At 43.1% G+C, this 22,670-nt stretch overlaps 1 protein-coding gene across 1 annotated transcript in view; it reads right to left on the reverse strand.

Annotated features, from left to right (window-relative positions):
* Positions 1-20,244, reverse strand: part of LOC143982716 (cytochrome P450 2C8-like) — a 42,259-nt gene extending 22,015 nt beyond the window's left edge. The window contains exons 1-4 of the mRNA XM_077481675.1: positions 20,017-20,244; positions 10,174-10,336; positions 2,724-2,873; positions 155-315 (exon numbers count right to left, since the gene is read on the reverse strand). Of these exons, the coding sequence (XP_077337801.1) occupies positions 155-315; positions 2,724-2,873; positions 10,174-10,336; positions 20,017-20,196 (654 nt within the window). The 5' untranslated portion in view covers positions 20,197-20,244. The remainder of the gene's footprint in view (positions 1-154; positions 316-2,723; positions 2,874-10,173; positions 10,337-20,016) is intronic.
* Between the last annotated feature and the right edge of the window lie 2,426 nt (positions 20,245-22,670).

Genomic DNA, 22,670 nt, shown 5'->3' on the forward strand with positions numbered 1-22,670 from the left:
CCTAAGCAAAGTCACTTGACTGGAGTTCAAAGGCTGCATTTTAATAAAGGGAGTTTTTCTACAAAATTATATGTTTTTTGTGTAATATGACATGTCATGAATACATTCATGCAGACTTTTTAAATTTACGAAAAGGTCAACAAAATGATCTTACCTGTATACCTGCTGAGTTCACCAACTTAAATATTTCTTTCATTGATTCAAGAAGATGGAGAAAAGTCTCATCTTCATAGTCAAAGCGTTCACCAAAGACAATGGAACAGATCATGTTGGACACGGCCAATGACAATGGGTAAGTAGGGTCACAAGGTGAACCTAAAAGCAATGCAACATTATTTTAATGCTAAAATCTAAAACAGATGCATAAAGCTGTTGCCTGGAGGCCAGTACTGAGGTTGGAGTGTCCATACCAGACAATTCATCCTCAGTGCAGCTTAGTAAAGCTGAGCTCTCTGCCTGGTTGCACACAGACAGGCACATGGCCAACAAGTTTTGTTTTAGGGTAGGCGGATGCTGATGAGGAACTCTGAGAGACTAGTTACTCTTCAGGTTCGCCATGCTTGGGATTAATAGCGGATGGCAGTGGGAAGATTCCATAGCTACTATTTAGCCCAATAGCAGCTATAGAATCCACCTACTGCCACTTGCTGTTAGCCACAAGTGTGGTGGATCTGATGGGAAACTGGTCTCTCAGAATACCCCATTGGGTTCTGCCTGCCCAACAGTAGCACTGGCCCTGGAGTGGAGTTGTTAAATGGGCAGCACATGATAGGAATGCTGAGAATAGAAAAGTACCTATGTATGGGCTGTCATTTTCAGAGCTGGACAGGTCACTCAGTGAACCTACAGTTTATTCAAACTACAAGTCCATCTGCCACAAATGAATGAAACAGCTGTGTGGGCTGAGCCTTGCACAGAAGCGCCATCGGGGCAGATAAGAACTACCTAAATATGCTGCATATGTCAGAAAATTTTACGGCACGGTCGTAAAGGTAGACATGTGCAATTCATTTAGTTCCCAATTCGTTTAACCCATATTGACAAATTCGTTGATTCCGAAATTTCAGAAATTAGAAAATCCAAAAATAAGAATGAAAGTCTGAAGAAAGTCTGAAGTAAGTCTGAAAATTCAAAAGAATGAACATCTGAAATATCTAACAAATATAAAAATTATAGGTGTTGAATTTCCTTTCAAATTTAGCTGTCAGTGAACGTAACGGGTACGAATTTATCCGTAGTTACGAATTATCTGAAATAACGAATGCCATATCAAAATGAATGGAACGTAATGATCTAATAATAAACATAAGCAGGAGGAGGAGCTTCTAGTCCTCTGCTGCTGGTCACATGTCCAAAAAAAATAAATAAAAAAAAAAACACTGCCTTTGGAATACAGTGTAAAAAATAAAATGATTATTATTAATAATAATAAATAATAAGCTGTTATTATATTAATGATATTATTCTTTATTATTCCTTGCCAATTACATGTTGTGGGTGGATTTCTGCCAGTCACAGGCTGTGTTACGCCCCTCCAGCCTGTGTCTTAGAATAAGAGGGAGGGGAAGCCTCCATCAATCTACATGTAATATCCCAACCTCCTTATCTTTAGATGGCATGTGGAGGAGGGAATTTACCACTGCGTATACACTCACATGTGACTGTATAGGGCTTCTCAGATGTGGTAGGAAGGAAATGCTCAGCATATTAAAAACTGAGCATGTGCAGAGCTACCAACACTGCTCTGCAAAATCCCTAGCTGAATTGGGGACTTGGACAGAATGGGTAGAAAGAGAACAGCAAGATCAAACAGGTTTTTGCAAAGGCAGAAAATAAATCTCATAGTGACTAAGCAAGTATGAACAGCATGTAATACAGCATTTGATAGTATTTTGCCACTCAAGAAAGAAAAATGTTTGTAACCTGGACTGTAGCGGACAATTGCTGTGGAACTTCTTTCTTTGTTCCTGATGCAGTATACCTGTGCAGTGTGGATAGGGGTAAACTCAATATTAATGAAGGTGTGCAGCAGCCATCTTTAGGGAGAACACTTTGCGATGCTAGTCTCTAAAAGGTCTTCAGTGCAGGTGGCATCCATCTTTCCCGGGTCTGGATCAATCCTGAAGGACCATGATTGGATGATACAACATAGCAAGGGGGGGAGTAGCTGCAAGCTGCTAAGGGGAAAAGAGGGGCCGGAAAAAAAAAAAAAAGACTGGGCTTCTGGCTGAAAAAAACCCTGCCATAGCTGATCACAATCAAGAGACCTTAGCTAAGTAAAAAGACTACTCATTGCACAGGAGCTTCCCTCAGAGTTTGGGAACTTTTTCCCTGGGGAGGATAGGATGTATGATTTTTGGAAGCCTAGTGTGATCAGAGTGTAGTAGAGCATCCCCACAACTTGTAATGAAGGAAAAGAGGAACCATCTCAGCAGGATTCAAAGAGAAACCACAGCAACTTCTATCCCTGTCTGGGGAATTGAACACATCCTCATGTCCCTCTCAGAGCACGTGTCCAGTGACCTAGAAGAGGGCACCCTGAGTCTGGTAGGACAATATTGCCCAAATTCATCTGTTGCCCCAACTTTGCCGGCCAACATTTTTTTTACCCCCATTAAGAACAGTTAGGACCATCTTTATATACTGTTGCTAGATAAATGCAGTTCAGTTGACTATATTAAGTAAGGTAATATGTACAAAACAGTACATCCCCTTTAACTGACCTTTCTTTTCCCTAAACTCTTCCATGAGGTATTGGGATTCTTCTTGGATTCTTTCCTCAATGCTCCTTTTCCCCATTCCAAAGTTCCTCAGGGTGGCCAAAGTGAAACGACGCAATGCTTTCCAGCGCTCCCCATTACTGAATATAATTCCTATAGACCAACACAATAGTTAGATATAAAAAGACAAATTAATACAGCTCTGTAATCATCATAGGTGTTATCAGTATATGTATTTTTACTGCAAGCAGTGTAAATGGAATTTGACTTTGTATCAGCTTCTTGTAGTCCCAGTCACAGCCCTCTGACAGGGAGGGAACATACAGGAATCTGCATGTTAAGGGTCTATCACGATGATAGGAGATACCTTTACCAGTTTCCTTCTGTTTTTTTACTGTTCAAGTGGTTGTACAGCCTGTACAACCACTTTTACCTACAGGTAAGCCTATACCTGTAGGTGCTGGAAATATCTTCTAAACCTCCACGGTTTAGGAGATATTTACAATAATGCTGTGCGCCGATGTCTACGGCTCATGCACACTTTAGAAAGGGCAGATCGAGCCATTTCTAAAGGGGTCATGCTGTGACTGGTGGCTCTCGTGCACATGCGCGGGAGTGACCTCACGCGACTCCGGCCAGTCACAGAGCCAGAGTTCGCGGCCCCAGAAGAAAGAGGGGTGAAGATGGACGCTCGCTGCCAGTTGATACATCAGTGACATCGCAGGCTTCGGTTTTCAGTTAAGTGACACATAATGGGCTACTATGCAATGCATAGTAGCCCATTAGGCTTTAATTTGCAGGGAAATAAAACCCATCGGGGTTTACTTCCTCTTTAAGTCACTGGGCTGGGGAAAAGAAGAAGACACCACCATATCCCTTCCTTAATCTATACCTATAAGGTCCCATGCATACCCAAATTAAGGAAGTGCAGCAAAGGCATTTTAGTGCTTTGAAATGAATTGCATTAGGCAGCCAATTTAAAATCAATAAGATTTAATTTACTTCTACTCACAAAAAATAGACCATGCTAATTTTTTTTTGTCATAGTGTGGTACTGTGCATTAAAAGAGAAGTTCGGGATTTCAAAATAACAGTCATACTGGGGGGCGTGGCTAGCCGGCGGAGCGGATGGACGCTCAGTGAGGAGCTCCGTTAAGCTACGGGCCAAAAGGGGGATTTCTGCAGCTAACAAGCCTCGTTTCTCGGCGCAACCACTACCCAGAGGTGCGGGCAAACCACAGGATGCCTCACCGAAAAAGGAAAAACGGGGGCAAGCCGAACAGGCTCCCTGACTATTTCTTCACTCAGCGGCAGTCCCCGGAGCAAGATGGCGGCGGTACACGTGGCGGAGGGGAACAGGGAGGACGTGAGAAGTCTGGCAAGCAACAACCTATCTCCCACTCCACCGCACCTCCACACCGCTGTATGTGGAAGACTTCCAGCACTCCTCCGCCTTCGGGAGAGAACAGCCCTGCAAAAAGCAAGCCCAGATTGGACAGCACGGACAGAGAGGAGGCTGAGGTAAGCCTAAACTCCTCACTGGAGGACACTAGAGAACTACAGGACTCCCTCTCAGAGTTTCCCACTACTAATACCCCTATCCTGGATACCACTTTAAAAGATATGTTAGTGTCCCTAAGATCCACAATTCACTCTGATATCCAGGAGCTCACCAGAAGCTACAAGTCAGAAATAGCCTCAGTTTCTAATAGAGTGACCCATGTGGAGACCAAAATGGGGGAGTTTGCTATGACTTTCAATGATTTAGTGGATGCCCATAACGACAGGGAGGAAGAGATGATGCTTTTGAAGCTCAAGCTGGCAAATTTAGAGGACAGATCTAGGAGGAATAATGTCAAAATCAGGGGTATCCCGGAGTCAGTTAAACCTCCTGATCTGAAGCAGCATTTCTTACATATTATGCAAACAGCCCTGCCTGACACGCCGCTGGAAGATCTTGTAATAGACCGCATCCACAGGCTTCCCAAACCCAAACATGTGGCTGCTCATCTCCCCAGGGACACTATTGTTCGCATACATTTCTACCACATTAAAGATCAATTCATGGCAGCAACTAGACGCAGAGAATCCCTACCAGATGACCTTCAGGACCTGTCATTCTTTGCCGATCTCTCGGCGTTCACAATGCAACAGCGCAGGCAGCTATCCACAATCACCAAAGTGCTGCATAATCACCGCATTACGTATCGGTGGATATACCCTGCAAGACTGCAAATAATTAGAGAAGATGCCACTCATCTCATCTCTACTCTGAAGGATGGTCTGCGACTTCTGCAAGATTGGAAAATTTTGAACCCGGAGCCTGAAGATGATCCAGATCAAGGATGACTTCCAACCACCCCATAGGTGACATCAATGCCCACGAGCAAGTTTAACACAAGGGGATTGTACCCCTGTTTCTTCCCCCCTTGAGTGCCCGGCCGCTATGTAGCCGTTTACAGTTTTGACTACGTTCGTAGACTTCTACGTTTTTTTTCTGTTCTCTCCCCCCGAGCAGAGCGGTGAAATCACCGCACAGGTCATAAGGCGATTCGTTGGTTGCGATAGCGAATTGTCTCTACTGACCGATTTGAGTCGATCGTTCATTACGGTTCTGTTATAATCATACTTACGTTTGCATTTGACTTTTATAAATAGGTGTGTGGTTTATCAGTTTGTACGTCCATCCTTACTGCTGATTTCAGGTTACAGTGTCAGGCGCACCTCTCTTTTTAGGGATAACGTTCGGATTATACACGTCTGTTTCCTCCACCGAGCTAATTTGTCAAGTGCCCAGTGTTACTAGAGTACTCCTTGTATACCCATATTTCTGTAGTAATTGGTGCTGCCTTCTCATCTGACGTAAACTCCAGAAATTCTCATCTATCATGCCTTTCCGTATATCCTCTCTGAATGTAAAGGGCCTTAATAGCCCTTTCAAGCGGCAACTTGCTTGGAAGGAAGCCAAACGCCTCCGAAGTGATATAATATGCTTCCAGGAAACTCACTTTGCAGCCCAGAGATCTCCGGTGTTCCAAAATAAGCTATTCCCCCATGTGTATTTGGCTAGTTTTGGATCTAAAAAGAGAGATGTGGCTATAGCCATTAAGAATACGGTGCAATTTAAGTGCATAGAAACAATTTCAGATGTTCAGGGTCGCTATATTATTCTGATAGGTGATATTAACAATGCAAGATTTACCCTGATTAATGTGTATGCTCCCAATACTAAACAACTATCTTTTCTCAACAAATTGAGGAAAAAAGTATCTAAAGTGCAACAAGGTCGTGTATTGTGGTGTGGTGATTTTAATGCAATTGCGGGGGGGGCACTGGATGTCTCTAGGCACGGTAAGCCACAATCCAGCAGGGTGTCCTTGGGGAGGTTCCTTGCCCAATCTGAATTGTTTGATGTATGGCGCTGCCAACACGCTTCAGAAGCAGATTTTACATTTTATTCAAACGTGCACCAGAGCTACTCTCGCATAGATCTGTTCTTAGTGGATAAATTTACTCTACAGCAGGTCTCCAAGTCGGAGATCCACTGCATATCATGGTCAGACCATGCCCCAATTTCGATTGATGTAGTGGATCGTCGCCTGGAGACGAGAGCTAACAGATGGCGGAATGATATTTACACTATGTCACAGCCCTGCCACAAACAGTTTATAGAAAATGAACTTGCAGATTATTTTACCCGAAATGCCCCCTCTGTGTCCGATCCATTTATCTTGTGGAATTCCCACAAAGCCTTTATTAGGGGCTTACTTATACAGCTGAGCAGCAAACTTAAGAAACAACGGACAGAGAGATTGAATGGCTTGTTAGATAAGATACAGCGTTTGGAAAATGAGAATAAGAAGCAGCCTTCTCGGTCCCTAATAGAAACCTTGTTCACGACCAGGCAGGAATTGCGACTGTTATTGTTAGCTCAACACGACAAGCAATACAGAGCTCTGAAGGCTCGAACATATAGGTACGGCAATAAGGCGGGTAAACTATTGGCGGATCAGGTCAGGGACAGAACTATCCAGCAAAAATTACCCTTTCTCATAAACCCTAGAACTAAAAAGAAACATACTAATCCCAAGGAAATTGCAGATATTTTCAGTGATTTCTATGAGTCACTGTATAATCTACATGCAGATGCTTCCACGCCTCAGCCCACAGAGTCCTCTATTCACAAATTTTTAGCCTCCATTGACCTACCCCAGGTTTCCACCGAGGATCTCGCCTTATTGAATGCGCCCTTTACGGTACAAGAAATTTCCAAGGCTGTCTCCTCCCTCCCGCGAAATAAAGCTCCAGGCCCTGATGGCTTTTCATCAGAATACTATCAACTATTTGATAAGATTTTAACTCCGCACTTATCACAAGTGTTTGATGCGGCGACCAAAGCAGCATCATTCCCTCCAGAAATGCTTATAGCGACGATTATTACCCTACCTAAGCCAGGGAAGGAGCCCAATGCCCCGCAAAATTTTCGGCCCATTTCACTTCTCAATGTGGACGTGAAACTCCATGCCAAATTAATAGCAAACAGATTAAAAACAATTCTCCCTAAACTGATTAATTATGACCAGGTGGGGTTTGTTCTGGGTCGACACACAACAGACGCTACCAGGCGATTGATCAATTTGCTCTCCCTGACCGAACGTAAAAAGGAGCCTTCTCTGCTTCTTTCGTTAGACGCAGAGAAGGCTTTTGATCGGATTCATTGGGGTTATCTAAAGGGGGTACTTACTAAATTCGGAATTAGCGGAGCGATTCGTGATGCAATTCTAGCCCTATACTCGCATCCGTCAGCGCATGTGTATACGGAGGGCCTGTATTCGAAACCTTTTAATATCACAAATGGGACTAGACAGGGGTGCCCTCTTTCCCCTATTATTTTTGCTCTTGTAATGGAACCGCTAGCGGAAACGTTGAGGAAGGATCGCCTTATTGAAGGCATCCAAGCAGGTGATAAGCAGTACAAAATCTCATTATTCGCAGATGACGTTATCTTGTCCCTCTCTAGTCCTACAATCTCGTTACCAGCAGCCCATTCAGTATTAACAGAGTTTAGTAACGTCTCATATTATTAAATTAATACGTCCAAGTCACTCATTCTAGGTATGAACATTAAACCGTCGGTAGAACTATATCTTAAGCGGGCATTCCCTTATCCCTGGACTGATGTCTCCATTAAATATCTGGGGGTGAATCTCACGTTTCCTACAAACTCACTTTATAAAGAGAATTACGCACCTCTACTAAATATCTTCCAACAAGATATTAACAGACTACAAAAATTTCACATTTCCTGGTCAGGCCGTATAGCAGCATATAAGATGTTTGTACTTCCTAAACTGACTTATTATTTTCGAGCCTTACCCATCCCTATACCGAAATCTTTTTTCGTTAGACTACAAAAACAGTTGTCGAATTTTGTTTGGGAGGGGAAAAAATCTAGATGTTCCCGGCATATACAACACAGACATAAATCCACAGGGGGTATGGGAATCCCGGTTTTAAAAGACTACTATACTGCATTTATATTAGATCAACTGAGGAGCTGGTTCGCGGAGGGGGAGGTTAAGCGATGGTGTAAGCTGGAGCGGCTTTGGCTGCGCGACACGTCTCCATACGCCCTTTTCATTGCAGCATGCATTGATAAACGTACGGAGATTCCTGACCACCCTACCATCCAGGCTTCAGTGGAGGCCTGGAAGGAAATATCTATTAAAGGCAATGAATTCTATCCATCGAAATCTATTCCTATTCCCCTAGAATTTACGAAATGGATTATACCACATATTAGATTAACAAACTGGCTCTCCCGTAAACTGGTAAATTGGTCGGACATAACTTCACAGGGAAAACTTATCCCCTTTCCTGTTTTACAAAAGACTTGCAATCTCCCCGACTCCGAATTTTTGACATATACGCAACTAGCTTCATACTTCAATACGCTTAAAGTGCTGAGTACTCCAGTCCTGGAAAAGTTCTGGCTCCGCCTTCATTCAACCTCTCCAAGACCTAAGGGTATCTCGGTACTTTATAACGCCTTGAACGCCAAGGATGCTTTTACGAAATCTTCTTATTCCATTAGCTGGGAAAAGGAACTAGGTAAAATATTCACGGATCTTCAATGGAAAACGGCCATAAAACACACCCATATGTACTCCAAATGTTCGAATTACGACAAATTAATGCAGAAAATTATGGTGCGGTGGTACTATACCCCGTATATTGTGGCTAAATTTTCCAAAACCTCCTCTAATCTGTGCTGGCGGGGATGTGGGATAGTTGGGAGTTTAGTACATATGTTGTGGGCCTGCCCACTAATACAACCCTTCTGGTTAGAGGTATTTTCATTGCTATCGAAAATTTTGGGTAGACGGGTAACACCTAAGACAGAATTGGCCCTCTTACATATAGATCTGAATGCATTCCCTCCCCAACTTAGATCTGTAACCATGCATATTCTATTAGCGGCCAAATCCCTGATACTGAACAACTGGAAAACACCAGATCCTCCTTCCAGTGCACATCTAATGGCGAGAGTGAACACAGTGAGGGAATATGAAAGGATTCTAGCATATAAAGATGGGAATGCTGAGAAATTTAATGTCTCCTGGGCCCCGGGGACTACGCTCACGGGGATGGTATAGTTAAGCTACAAGCTTTTACTTGGTTTCATAAATAGTACAGTAAAGCAATAAGATACTTTACGTGTAGGCCCTAGTTGTTAATATGATTTATAACTGGATTATAATTATTCACTTGATCGATGGTCAAAATCAATGAATGATGCAGTTACACTTGTGTATAGAAGGTTTGACTGTTTAGTTTATGGATAATGGACCGATGGAATATTCTGAATCTGAGATCGTGATCATTATTACACAAATCCTGTATGCAATATATGACGAACCGTGATTTAGATGGTAAATCGGTTAATTTTTCTTATGTTAACCTTAATTTCTTATGTTAATCTCATTTCAAGATGTTGTAAAATGTTTGCTTGAAGTGATGGATAACGTTATATTTTTCAAATTCAATAAAAAACGAGTCAAACAAAATAACAGTCATACTCACCTAGCTAGATGCAGCATCTGTCCCCTGCCAGCTCAAAGACCACTGATCGGTCGGTTGTCAGTCTTCAGTGAGTAGAGAGCCAGCGACTGTCAGTCACATCTCTCTTCTCTGCCCCTCCAGCGCTCACTGGAGAAGTGGGCAGGAGCCGCTAACTCAGGCTCTCAGCGGCGTGCTGAGCCAGCTGCCGGTCCTTAAATCTCAAGACTGGATGGATAGAAATACAAATACTTTGACAGATAAAACAGCTCCCTTATATGCGTATCATCTGTGGATTTAGGGATTTAACTGGAGTCCAGATTTAAAACCACCCAGATAGATTCTATCCATGCCATGGTACTCTAAGTTACATCAAGAACTGTGTTGTACTTACCATAATTTTTAAAAAGCATTTGCACTGCGGGTATACCCCCCCTGTCACTGAAGATATCAGAGTTGTCCACTAGAGCCTCTTTCACAGTATCGTAGCCACGGAGGATGACGATTGTCCTGGTTCCCAGTTGGACAGTAAATACATCTCCATAAACCTTGGCAAGCTATAAGAAAAATTGCATAAGATTAGATTACTCTACTATAATCATGGTAGTTGACCTGGCCTGACCCACTTTATGTTATGAATATTTTACAAGTGCCATTCCATCATTATACAGTCTCAAATTGATTTGTCTCCAATAAATGTTTAATGTACAGCAGCAATATTAAAATGTTTTCCATGCAAACACCATTTCCATGTACTTCCAACTAACTTAGTACACCCAATCTGTCCAAGTCCCCAATTCAGCTAGGGATTTTGCAGAGCAATGTTGGTAGCTCTGCACATGCTCAGTTTTTAGCAAACAGCCAAAACTGTTTTAATTTTTTTTTATGTAAAAGAAGGGGTGGGACTTTAGAGTTTAGAGTCTTTTCATCAATTGGACACTGCACTTTCTGTACCAACAAGAAGTATAGCACCCTCTAGTGTGCTAGAAGTGTAGTGGTTAACTTTGTTAGATTAGGTAAATTTCCAGGCTTGGCTGGCAGCCTGGGTGCATTTTGATCTGGGTTGGGAGCAACTCAGGCAGAGCCGAGTTGATTTTTCATCTCTCACAAGTGCCAATTTGGTTACATCACCTGTGGTAGGACACACTTGTTGATAATGCTAGTATTACACAAACATCTGCTGAGAGCATAGGTGAATATCAACAGTTCACTGACTGCTTATTTGAATACCTGGCGGAGACTATTGGAACTCAATAGTCATGTTCATTTTTAATTTAACCAATGGATCACTGGATCACGTACATTTACGGCAACAGGTTGACTCCCCTGTTTGAATTTCTGTACCTATACATCAGCTCCTTTAAGAGCCATAGCAGGCGCGCCTGCTGCACGGTGGGGGACCTGATGCGCATGGCCGGTGGGCGCAGTGTCAGACAGCCACCTGCAATCATGGGCACGAGAGCCAGAATGGAGATCTGTGTATGTAAACATACAAATTCCCGTTCTAACAGGAGAGAAGAGACAGATCTGCTCTTCCTAGTAATTAGTAACAGCGATAGGTCTCCTCCTCCAGTCAGTACACTGCCCCCACAGTTAGAAAAACACACACACACACGGGAACACATTTAACTCCTTTAATCGTCTGTAGCAATTCCGACGTGCAAAATTCCTACACATGCTCAGAAGCATTGAACTTAATTTTCTCGGCTTGTCGTAGTGTTGTACATCACACACAAACACACAACTCGACTTTCTGGAAGAAAAAGGTCCGACAGTCTTCCCGACGGACTTTTGATCAAATGGACTTGCCCACACACGAAACGGACTAAAGTCCATTTGAAAGTCCGTTTATTTTGAACGTGGTGAGGTACGACAGGACTAAAAAAGGAAGTTCAATATCCAGTAGCCAATAGCTGCCCATGCGTCGTATTTGGTCCGTCGGACCAGCATACAGACGAATGGTTTTCCCAATAGGAATTGAGTCGAACAGATTTGAAACAATGTTCTATTTCTAGGTCCGTCTGAATTTTTTTTAAAAGAAAAGCGATCGGATTATCCCACACAAGATCGGAATATCCAACGGAATGGTTCAGTCTGACCTATTCTGCCGGAAAGTCTGGTCGTGTGTACGTGGCATCAGAGAACTTGTGTGACCATGTGTATGCAAGCCAAGCTTGAGAGGAATTCCGTCAGAAAAACCATCCAAGATTTTTCTGACAGAAATTACACTTGTGTGTATGGGACATAACTTTTGCGCAAACCAATCAATATACGCCTATTCTATTTTTTTTATTTTTTTTTTTTACCAAAAATATGTAGAATGCATATTGGCCTAAACAGGTAAATAATTTTTTTTCATTTTTAAACAAAGGGACCTTATAGCAAAAAAGTTTTTAATGTTTCAAAATAGATGCTTTTTTTGTTTATTGCGAAAAAAAAAAAAAAAAATAATAAAAAGGCAGAGGTGATCAAATACCACAAAAAGAAAGCGCTTTGTGTCAATTTCGTTTGGGTACAGCGTTGCACGACTGCGCAATTGTCAGTCAAAGCGACGCAGTGCCATGGCCTGGTCATTAAGTGGACCACAAACAGTGGAGGTTGATAAAGGAACTAATGAGATTTTCCGAAACGCGTCCCTCTTTAATGACTGCTTCCTGCTTCCTCCCTTCCTGCATCCCCTGGACCTCCCTGCTACTGGACACACACAGCCTAAAGAACTGGTATATGCCAGTGACCACTGCATTCATGCAGGACCACCTACATGGATATTAATGATATGCTCTGCTAGTCTACATATCTTGTAAGTGTTTTTAACCCTTTTTTGGGGAAATTAAACAGCTTTTAAATTCTAACACTTAAAGGCGCCTTTTCTTTGTTTTTCGGTTTCCTACTCAGAGATTGCTTCTCTCCATAAGTGCAGCCCTAAGTGTGGAAGATACCCTATTATAGACTTTCTGGTTCATAAAGACATCTGTTTTTGCTTGGTCCTGAATTTCAGAGCGCCCTTACAAACTATATCTGAACTAGAAAGTATAGAACACTCGTGTGATACCTGGATCTTTCAGCCGGTTTGGCGATACCCACGAAACTGGATTCACTTTAGGTACTTCAGCCCTACCAGGCTCTTGTTAAGAAGCCAACCTGTATGTAGCCTTCTTCTGAAGAGTCCTCCCCTGGATAGCTACGAAGTTGCTGGGCCTCTCCACGAACGGAGATGGTACCAGACCACCTCGGAATCCCTTTTTTAGTTTCCTTGCCTCGGGCTAGCCAGCCCCGAGACATAATGTCGGGTGGATCCGCACCCCAGGCCATAGCCTTTCTGGGGGCTGGTCAGGAGGACCAGGACCATTGAGTCAGAACATATTTTCTGGACTGGAACCCCGAACCACGTGACATCCGCATCTTAAGTACCCTCTCCCAGAAAGCACAGCAAGAGTGACACTCCCACTGGGCGGGCTCTGAGAGAAAGTAACCTTAAAGCACCCAACCAGACTGTGGTTCCATGCCTGCCAGAAGAAACAGTGCCCCAAGTGGCCAGGCTGAACACCCTATAGTCCAGTCAGACTGATGCGGAGGTCAAAATTTGGAATAATCATACCCAAACAAAACTGCAGTTCAGGTTTATCCTTAAATTTCAAAAACATAGCGCATGCTCTTCAGGAGCCGGCGCTACATATACTATCAGCCAATGGCTCCCACTGTGGTCTTAGCCAATGAGGAGGGAGAGTCCCTGGAGAGCTGAGGCTCTTGTGCACATCGATAGCTGGAGGAAGATTGGGCTGAGGTAAGCATTTTGAAAATGGCCTTTAACCACTTAAGGACCGCCGTATTGCCATTATACGTCATCACAATGGCACAGGCAGGCACAAGCACGTAGATGTACGTGCCTGCCTTCCAGCGGGTGGGGGGTCCGATCGGATACGGCGGTCCGTTTCCCTCCAGCAGCGATCCATGATGAGGGGATGGCCGTTGGTTTCTGGCCACCCCCTCTGGATCGCTCCTGGCCAATGACGAACTTCCTCCCACTGTGTATTGTTTACACAGGAAGGAGGAAGTGATGTCATTCTCCTCGGGGCGGTCTTTTTGACCGGACTACGAGGAGAAGACTAATAGTAAGTGTGCACCAACACTACACTGACATGTAGGTACACACATGCACACAAACCCCCCCCGATCCCCCCCAGGTTTTTATAGCGCTAGGTACCCCGATATACTACCCAATAATAGTTTTAACCCCCTGATTGCCCCTAGTTAACCCTTTCACCCCCTTTTGCCAGTGTCACTAGGCGATCGTTTTTCTGATCGCTGCATTAGTGTCGCTAGGTAGCTAGTTATTTTTTTAGGTTCACCGCCAGGTTTTTATAGCGTTAGGTACCCCCATATACTACCCGATAATGGTTTTAACCCCCTGATTCCCCCTAGTTAACCCTTTCACCAGCGATCACAGTATAAGTGTCACTGGTGACGCTGGTTAGCCAGTTAGTTATTTAGGTTCCCCGTCAGGTTTTTATATAGCGCCAGGGACCCCCATATACTACCTAATAAAAATTTGAACCCCCTTATTGCCCCTAGTTAACCCTTTCACCACTGATCACCGTATAAGTGTTACGGGTGACTCTGGTTAGTTTGTTTTTTATAGCATCAGGGCACCCACCATTTATTACCCAATAAAGGTTTAACCCCCTGATCACCCGGCGGGTGATATCAATTAGGTTTTAGGGTCAGGGTCTGCGTCACCCCAGGCAGCGCTAGGTTAGTGCCAGTACCGCTAACACCCACACGCAAAGCATAAACCTCCCGTAGTGGTATAGAATCTGAACAGATCAATATCTGATCTGATCAGATCTATACTAGCGTCCCCAGCAGTTTAGGGTTCCAAAAAAGCGCATTGTTAGCGGGATCAGCCCAGATACCTGCTAGCACCTGCGTTTTGCCCCTCCGCCCAGCCCACCCAAGTGCAGTATCGATCGATCACTGTCACTTACAAAACACTAAACACATAACTGCAGCGATCGCAGAGTCAGGCCTGATCCCTGCCATCGCTAACAGTTTTTTTGGTAGCATTTTATATTTAAATCCGGAAGGCAGTGCTTGGTTTTTGGGGTCCCGTACGTGGCTAGGCTCCCAAAAAGTCCCCCACATGTGGTATCCCCGTACTCGGGAGAAGCAGCAGAATTTATTTTGGGGTGTAATTTGACTTATGCCCATAGCATGTGTGAGCAATATATCATTTAGTGACAACTTCGTGCAAAAAAAAAAGTTTGTAATATTCCCGCAACTTGTGGCAAAATATAAAATATTCCATGGACTCAACATGCCTCTCAGTAAATAGCTTGGGGTGTCTACTTTCCAAAATGGGGTAATTTTGGGGGGATTTGTGCTATTTTGGCATTTTATGGCCTTTGAAACTGTGATAGGTAGTGAGGAGTGTGAAATCAAAAATTTGCACCCTTAGAAATCCTGAAGGTGGTGGTTGGTTTTCGGGGTGCCGTGCGCGACTAGACTCCCAAAAAGTCCCACACATGTGGTATCCCCATACTCGGGAGAAGTAGCGGAATATATTTTGGGGTGCAATTCCACATATAACCATGGCATGTGTGAGCAATATATCATTTAGTGACAACTTTTTGTAAAAAAAAAAAATTATTTTTATTTTTTGTCATTATTCAATCCCTTGGGACAAAAAAAAAAAAAAAAAATATTCAATGGTCTCAACATGGCCCTCAGCAAATAGCTTGGGGTGTCTACTTTCCAAAATGGGGTCATTTGGGGGGGTTTTGTGCCATCTTGACATTTTATGGCCTTCAAAACTGTGATAGGTAGTGAGGAGTAAAATAAAAAATGTATGCCCTTAGAAATCCTGAAGGCGGTGCTTGGATTTCGGGGTCCCGTACGCGGCTAGGCTCCCAAAAAGTCCCACACATGTGGTATCCCTGTACTCAGGAGAAGCAGCAGAATGTATTTTGGGGTGTCATTTCACATATGCCCATAGCATGTGTGAGCAATATATCATTTAGTGACAACTTTTTGTAAAATATTTTTTTTTTTTTTTTGTCATTATTCAATCCCTTAGGACAAAAAAAAAAAAAAAAAAATATTCAATGGGCTCAACATACCCATCAGCAATTTCCTTGGGGTGTCTACTTTCCAAAATGGGGTCATTTGGGGGGGTTGTACTGCCCTGCCATTTTAGCACCTCAAGAAATGAGATAGGCAGTCATAAATTAAAAGCTGTGTAAATTCCAGAAAATGTACTCTAGTTTGTAGACGCTATAACTTTTGCGCAAACCAAAAAATATACGCTTATTGACATTTTTTTTTACTAAAGACATGTGGCTGAATAAATTTTGCCCTCAATGTATGACTAAAATTTAGTTTATTCGATTTTTCTTATAACAAAAAGAAGAAAATATCTTTTTTTTTCAAAATTTTCGCTCTTTTTCCATTTATATCGCAAAAAATAAAAATCGCAGAGGCAATCAAATACCATCAAAAGAAAGCTCTATTTGTGGGAAGAAAAGGACACAAATTTCGTTTGGGTGCAATATTGCATGACCGCGCAATTACCAGTTAAAGCAGTGCAGTGCGAAATTGGAAAAAGACCTCTGGTCCTTAAGGTGTTTATTGGTCCGGGGCTGAAGTGGTTAAACCAGCACCTAGCCCAGCGAAGGACATAGGATCATTGCAGGAAAGGCACAAGTATCATTGACTTTAGTTCCTTTTTAAAGTTCAGTTGCAGCTCAAACTTTTTTTTTTTTTATTTCATTTTGTACAGTGGAAGGGTTAGACAGCCCCTGGGAGTCTTTTGTTGATGTCTGTATTCCCATTAGGGTGAGAACCTATCCCGCATTTTTCAGGTCTGTCCTGGGGCCCAGGCACCTTCATTCCTGGACAATACAGTATCCCAGAATGAAAAAACAAAGGAGGCAGTGGAGGAGAGACGGAAGGTCCCGTGAGCAGTAACAACAACTTAGGCAGCGGACAGGGCGGGTGTAGCAGTGCAGGAACTGTGGTCCAGACCATGGAGGAGGCGAAGAGCAGGGGGAACGCAGCTGCTCCGGTGTTTCCTGTGGTGGTTTCTGGCTGAGGACAGCCCGGCCCCCTCGTTTTCCACGGCCTTCTCTTCCTTGACCCCAAACAGAGCCTGCAATCTGCTGCATATGCGCACCGTGTGTACCCGGAGCCTGAAAAACCGGGACTTCAAGCCCAAGCCGCCTGCGCTCCTTCTGTTGCTGCTGTCTACCGGAGCCAGAGAGGCAGCTGAGTCTACCGCTTCCCGGGGGGAGCAAAGGGGACATCCAGCAAGGTGAGCGAGAGTCTGGGGGGGGGGGGGGGGGGTCTGAGCACTGTCTGGGAAACATAAGGAGGGCTGGGCTGAGTCATGTGCCCACTGGGCTGAGATGGAGGATACTTCGACAACATGGCCAGTTGGCCACACATGAGACACTTGTCAGTAAACATGGCTGTGCGGAGGGAAAACACTAGGCTTCATTTCCCCATTTGAAAGCGGTCACTGGGAGTACATTATTATAAGATTGGGCATCAGGTGGATTAACTGAACAGGTACTGAACGAGCTTTATAAAAATGGTGGTGTTTGTCCATTTTAAAAGGCTAAGTTCACCTTTAAAAAAAAAAAAAAAAAAAAACCTTTTTTTGCAGGTAAAACATGCATTTATTATTGTTACTAAAAGGGAGCATTACATCCATGATCAGCATTCACTTTTTTGGTTAATGGGTAGGGGTACTACTATTTACATATAAGGAGGTGTGTGTGATCTGGGGATCCCCTTGTTACAGGGGGCTTCCAGATTCTGATAAGCCCCTTGCCTGCATACCCTCACAACCGCCAGCCAGGGTTGTGGGGATGAGACCCTTGTTCCCATCAACATGAAGATGGAGGTGATTTGGGGCCTAGTATGGTTCAGGAGGGGGGTGCCAGGCTGCCTGCTCAGATAGGGGTCTGGTATGGACCCCATTTTTTTTTCCTTTAAATCTGGCATGGGGTTCCTATTAAAAGCCATACCAGATCCAAAGTGTCTGGTATGGAGGGGGGACTCCGTTTTTTGCTTTATTTTTTCTTTCAATAAATTTAACTCTTTTTTTTTTTTCCTTTAGAAATTTCATTTTTTGTTGCAGCATGTTCTATGCATGCTACAGATGAGCCACTTTACAGGAAGACTAAGGGCCCCCCTCCCCCAGGCACAGTATTTAAAGGATTTTTGTTTTTTTTATTGTGCCACTTTAAGCATTATTAAAATCACTGCTCTTGGGGGGGGGGGGGGGGGAAACCACACTTGTTTTAAAATAAATAGTCTAAACTAGTCTAGATAGTCTAGATAGTCTAAATAATAATAATAATAAATAATAGTCTAGATAGTCTAAACTGGTGACCGTGGTTTGCTTGTGTTTTTCCAAAAATTGGCAAAAAAAAAAAAAAAAAAAAAAAAGTGCATCAAAAAATCATATTTTCTTTTCTGGTGTCCCTGAATGGCAATGACAGTTTGGAAATGGGTGTTTTACTCTCACTTCCAGTCCCGATGACCAGTTGCCACAAGGACAGAATATGAAGGTAAAAAAACATTGCCATTACATTCATTTAATAGATTATGGAAGCAGGTTTCCGTTACATCAGAGGGGGCGGGGTCACCCACACGTCACTGGGGAACCCCTGGCTTCCCTCTCCAGCGTCAGAGGGGCGGGGTCAGGTGACGGGTGGCCCCGCCCTCCCAATATAAGAAACGTCAGCGCTGTGCTCTCTGCAGTGTCTCCGGAGAGGAGACAGAAGAAGGATGTATGGACAGCGCTGGACTGAGAGATTCCCCCGTCGCTGGATATGATCATCCATCGCTGGACCCCGGAGATCCGTCGCTGGATAGCAAGAGTGGATTAGCACCGCTGGAATCTTTTTTTTTTTTTTTTTTTTTTCATTTTTAATAAAGGAATTTTTCAAAAGTGTGTTTGTTTTATTTAACCATTTTGACACTTTCTTTGTGAAATGGTAGGGGTACTTTTGTACCCCCTTACTATTTCAAACAGGGGGGGGGCGGGATCTGGGGGTCCCCTTGTTAAAGGGGGCTTCCAGATTCTGATAAGCCCCCCGCCCGCAGACCCTCACAACCAACGGCCAGGGTTGTGAGGATTAGGCCCTTGTCCTTATCAACATGGGGACAAGGTGCTTTGAGGGGTCACAGACCCCCAAAGCATCCTCCCAATGTTGAGGGTATGTGGCCTGGTACGGTTCAGGAGGGAGGGGGGTCCGCTCTCTCATCCCCCCCTCTTTTCCTGCGGCCTGCCAGGTTGCGTGCTCGGATAAAGGGTCTGATATGGATTTTTAGGGGGACCCCCACGTAAAAAAAAAAAAATTTAATTTGACACGGGGTTCCCCTTAATATCCATGTCAGACCTGAAGGGCCTGGTAATTGAATTTAGGGGAACCCCCACGCTTTTTTTTTTTTTTTTTTTTTTTTTTTTTTTAATCAATGAATGAATGAATTGTCGGCTAATACAGAGAACACTCATTGAGTGTTCTCTGTATTACGGAGACCCGACAATTTAGCCGCAAGTGATTTTAAAGGACTTTTTTTCCTGCACAAATGACACTTTGTGCAGCGACAGTTCTAAGCACCAGAAACATGCGCCCCTTCACAGGCATACTATAGATACCCCCCAGCTACGAAATTTAGGGGAATATTACACTTTTATTGTTTCACTTTAATCATTATTAAAATCACCGCTCCTGAAAAAACGGCCGTTTTTAAAACTTTTTTTGCATTGATCCATGTCCCCTGGGGCAGGACCCGGGTCCCCAAACACTTTTTAGGACAGTAATCTGCATATTACCCTTTAAAATGAGCACTTTAGATTTTTCCCATAGACTTGTATAGGGTGTTCCGGCTTTTCGAATTTGCTGCGATTCTGCGAACAGCCCAAATTGTTCACTGTTCGCTGAACAGGCGAACAGGCAATGTTCGAGTAGAACATGAGTTCGACTCGAACTCGAAGCTCATCCCTAGTGGAGACAGAGCACTGCCTTTGATAGCTCAATCACTGTGCTAGGACTGCACAGAAACCTCTGCCACTCATGGGCTCATTTGTGCAACACGTGGGCATTAAGCCCATCCACTTTGCTGCTGCACATATGCGTTATTTGGCAGCAAGAGGTTTCTCAGTTGGACCATACAATGATACAATATAGCCGATATAACCAGGGAGTGCCAAGTACCAAACTGTGCTCACCTTTAGGAGTGACTGTGGCAGCTCTTTACTGTTCACCTGTAGAATGTTTCCAATGAAAGGAAGAGGAGTGGGTCCGGGAGGCATATTCTTCCTCTTATTGCTGTTAATCCATGTCATGAAGAATATGAGAGCTGTGACACAGACTGCCAAGAGAAGAGTTCCTGTTCCTCCGATCTCCATTGTAGCCGTGGAAAGTTGTCAGAACCACTATAATGCAAAAACAAACAGATGTAAAAATTACTCCTTAGCATATACTGCATGTACTATACTAGCCTTATACAACCCTTCTTCAGAGGAACCCTTGAATTAATTTCCAAGTTTCAAGGAACCCCTGCTAAAATTATTACATCTGAAGCTCATGGTACATCAGAGAGTTTAGTTCGTTGTAGATATAATACAAAAAGACACGCTTAAGCCCCATACACACTATCACTTTATCTGCTGTGATTTTCCTTCAAATTTACCATGACCATATAATATGAGGTTAAACCTTAGGAGTTTAAAATTTGTATGCAATCAGGCAGGCCCTTGCACTACATGTGAAACAAAAATCTAGCGCTAAGGTGATAAACACAATGACATATAGAAAGTAGGCAAGTACAAACAATCCGTGCTGAAGGAGAAAATCTCACACTTATTGTGAGATAAAATGCAAGAAATATTGCGTGTAATATACAACACCCAGTACAATATACATGCGGCTGTATATCATAAATAATAATTACGTGATGCGGTGAAAATAAAGCTGCATAATACAAATACTGAAAAATAAACTATTGTCAGTTCATCAATCTGTAAAAAAAGTCCTCTTGTCGTGTTAGACAAAAGCGATCAATCTTCTCATCTAAACCATAGACCGAAATAGAGAGGAGACAAAGCTGGAAGAGGCAGCAGAGGAGGTACCATCCATATGAGCCCTCATTTGCAATTCAAGTTCGGATACATTGGGTTCCCGAAATACCATCGCCCTTGAGTCTGGAGAACATTGGTTGGTGACCATCGGGAATACTTACCTCTATCCGGGACCGAGGACGTTTATACGAGGATTGCATATCGGGATTCACTCCATCGAAAGCTGGAACATAATCCTTTGGGATTACAAGCACTTTAGACCCACTGTCGTAGGACAGGTGGGTCCAACATTTCCGGTAAGAGTATCCACCTTGTATCTATAGAAGGTTGAGTGCTCAAATACCACTTCAGACAAACGGGTTGCTGTTGTTGGTTCCCCCCCCCCCCCGCCTCGGTCTTTGGTTTAGATGAGAAGATTGATTGCTTTTGTCTAACACGACAAGAGGACTTTTTTACAGATTGATGAACTGACAATAGTTTATTTTTCAGTATTTGTATTATGTAGCTTTATTTTCACCGCATCACATAATTATTATTTATGATATACAGCTGCATGTATATTGTACTGGGTGTTGTATATTACACGCAATATTTCTTGCACAATAAGTGTGAGACTTTTTCCTTCAGCACGGATTGTTTGTACTTACCTACTTTCTATATCTCATTGGGTTTATCACCTTAGCGCTACATTTTTGTTTCAAATGTAGTGCAAGGGCCTGTCTGATTGCATACATATTTAAACTCCTAAGGTTTGACCTCATATTATATGGTTTTGGTAAATCTGAAGGAAAAACTCAGCGGCTTAAGAGTGTCTTTTTGAAGACAAAAGGAAGGGAACAGAGAAAACAGCGCAGACCTCTGGAGGAATAAAAGGAACGTTAAAAACAACATATTACAGTACTCAAAAAATAAAATGTGAAAGGAGTGAATATAGTCCAGGAGGAGAAAGAGCCCACTCAACACACAACACAGTCACAAAGAAAGGATGAGTGAGCAGCCACAGTGTCCAGATCGCTGTGTAGCCAGCTGACGGGTGAAGACCTGGGCTGGACAAGTCTCTGCTGCTCCTGCTTGGCTTGCTCAGTCCCAAGGACAGCACTGGACAATGGTCTCCTGTAAAAGTAGGGTCACAGCAGGCATTTTGAGGCCTCCTCCTCTTCAGTTACTCCCCACGGGCTACCCGCTCTCATTTAAATACCCCCCCCCACAAGCTCCAAATCACGTGGCATTGGGGACAAGGCAGACTGACAACATGCTGGGTGGAAAGAAAACTAGGGATGGAGTAACACCCCTGATACAAAGTGATCAAGGAAGCAAAACAATCCAAATACAAAAGTCAGCTGGCAGTCTGTGATGGCAACAATTAAAAGATAGAATGGTTACATTGTAATCACATGTGCAAAAATCACAGTGACGCTGCTTCAAGTGTGTTACTGATGGAAAACTAAACAAACAATGTCAACATTAAGAAAAGCAAAGTGGAGGGGAAAAAGAAATGAAAAAAAAAAAAAGGGAGTAAAAAATAAATAATAGTAAATAAACACAACAAGCTATGTAAACATCAAAAAGCAAAAAGATGTATATAACAGTATTTGTGAAAGAATAAAATACAAATGCAATAAATATACCGAAAATGCAAGTAATAGGGAAAATAAATTCAATAAAAAATATGAAAATAATGGGAAATGGATAATCAATAGACTAAAAATACAGGATGAAACTGAAAAAATAAAAAAATTAAAAATTAAAAAGCAAAAATAGCCAGGTTAATTTTTATCAAGGAAACAATAATAGACCTGGAG

The sequence above is a fragment of the Lithobates pipiens genome, unplaced genomic scaffold, assembly GCF_037356315.1.
Source record: "Lithobates pipiens isolate NorthernLeopardFrog02 unplaced genomic scaffold, aLitPip1_a1.2 Scaffold_1, whole genome shotgun sequence".
NCBI classification, from domain to species: domain Eukaryota; kingdom Metazoa; phylum Chordata; class Amphibia; order Anura; family Ranidae; genus Lithobates; species Lithobates pipiens.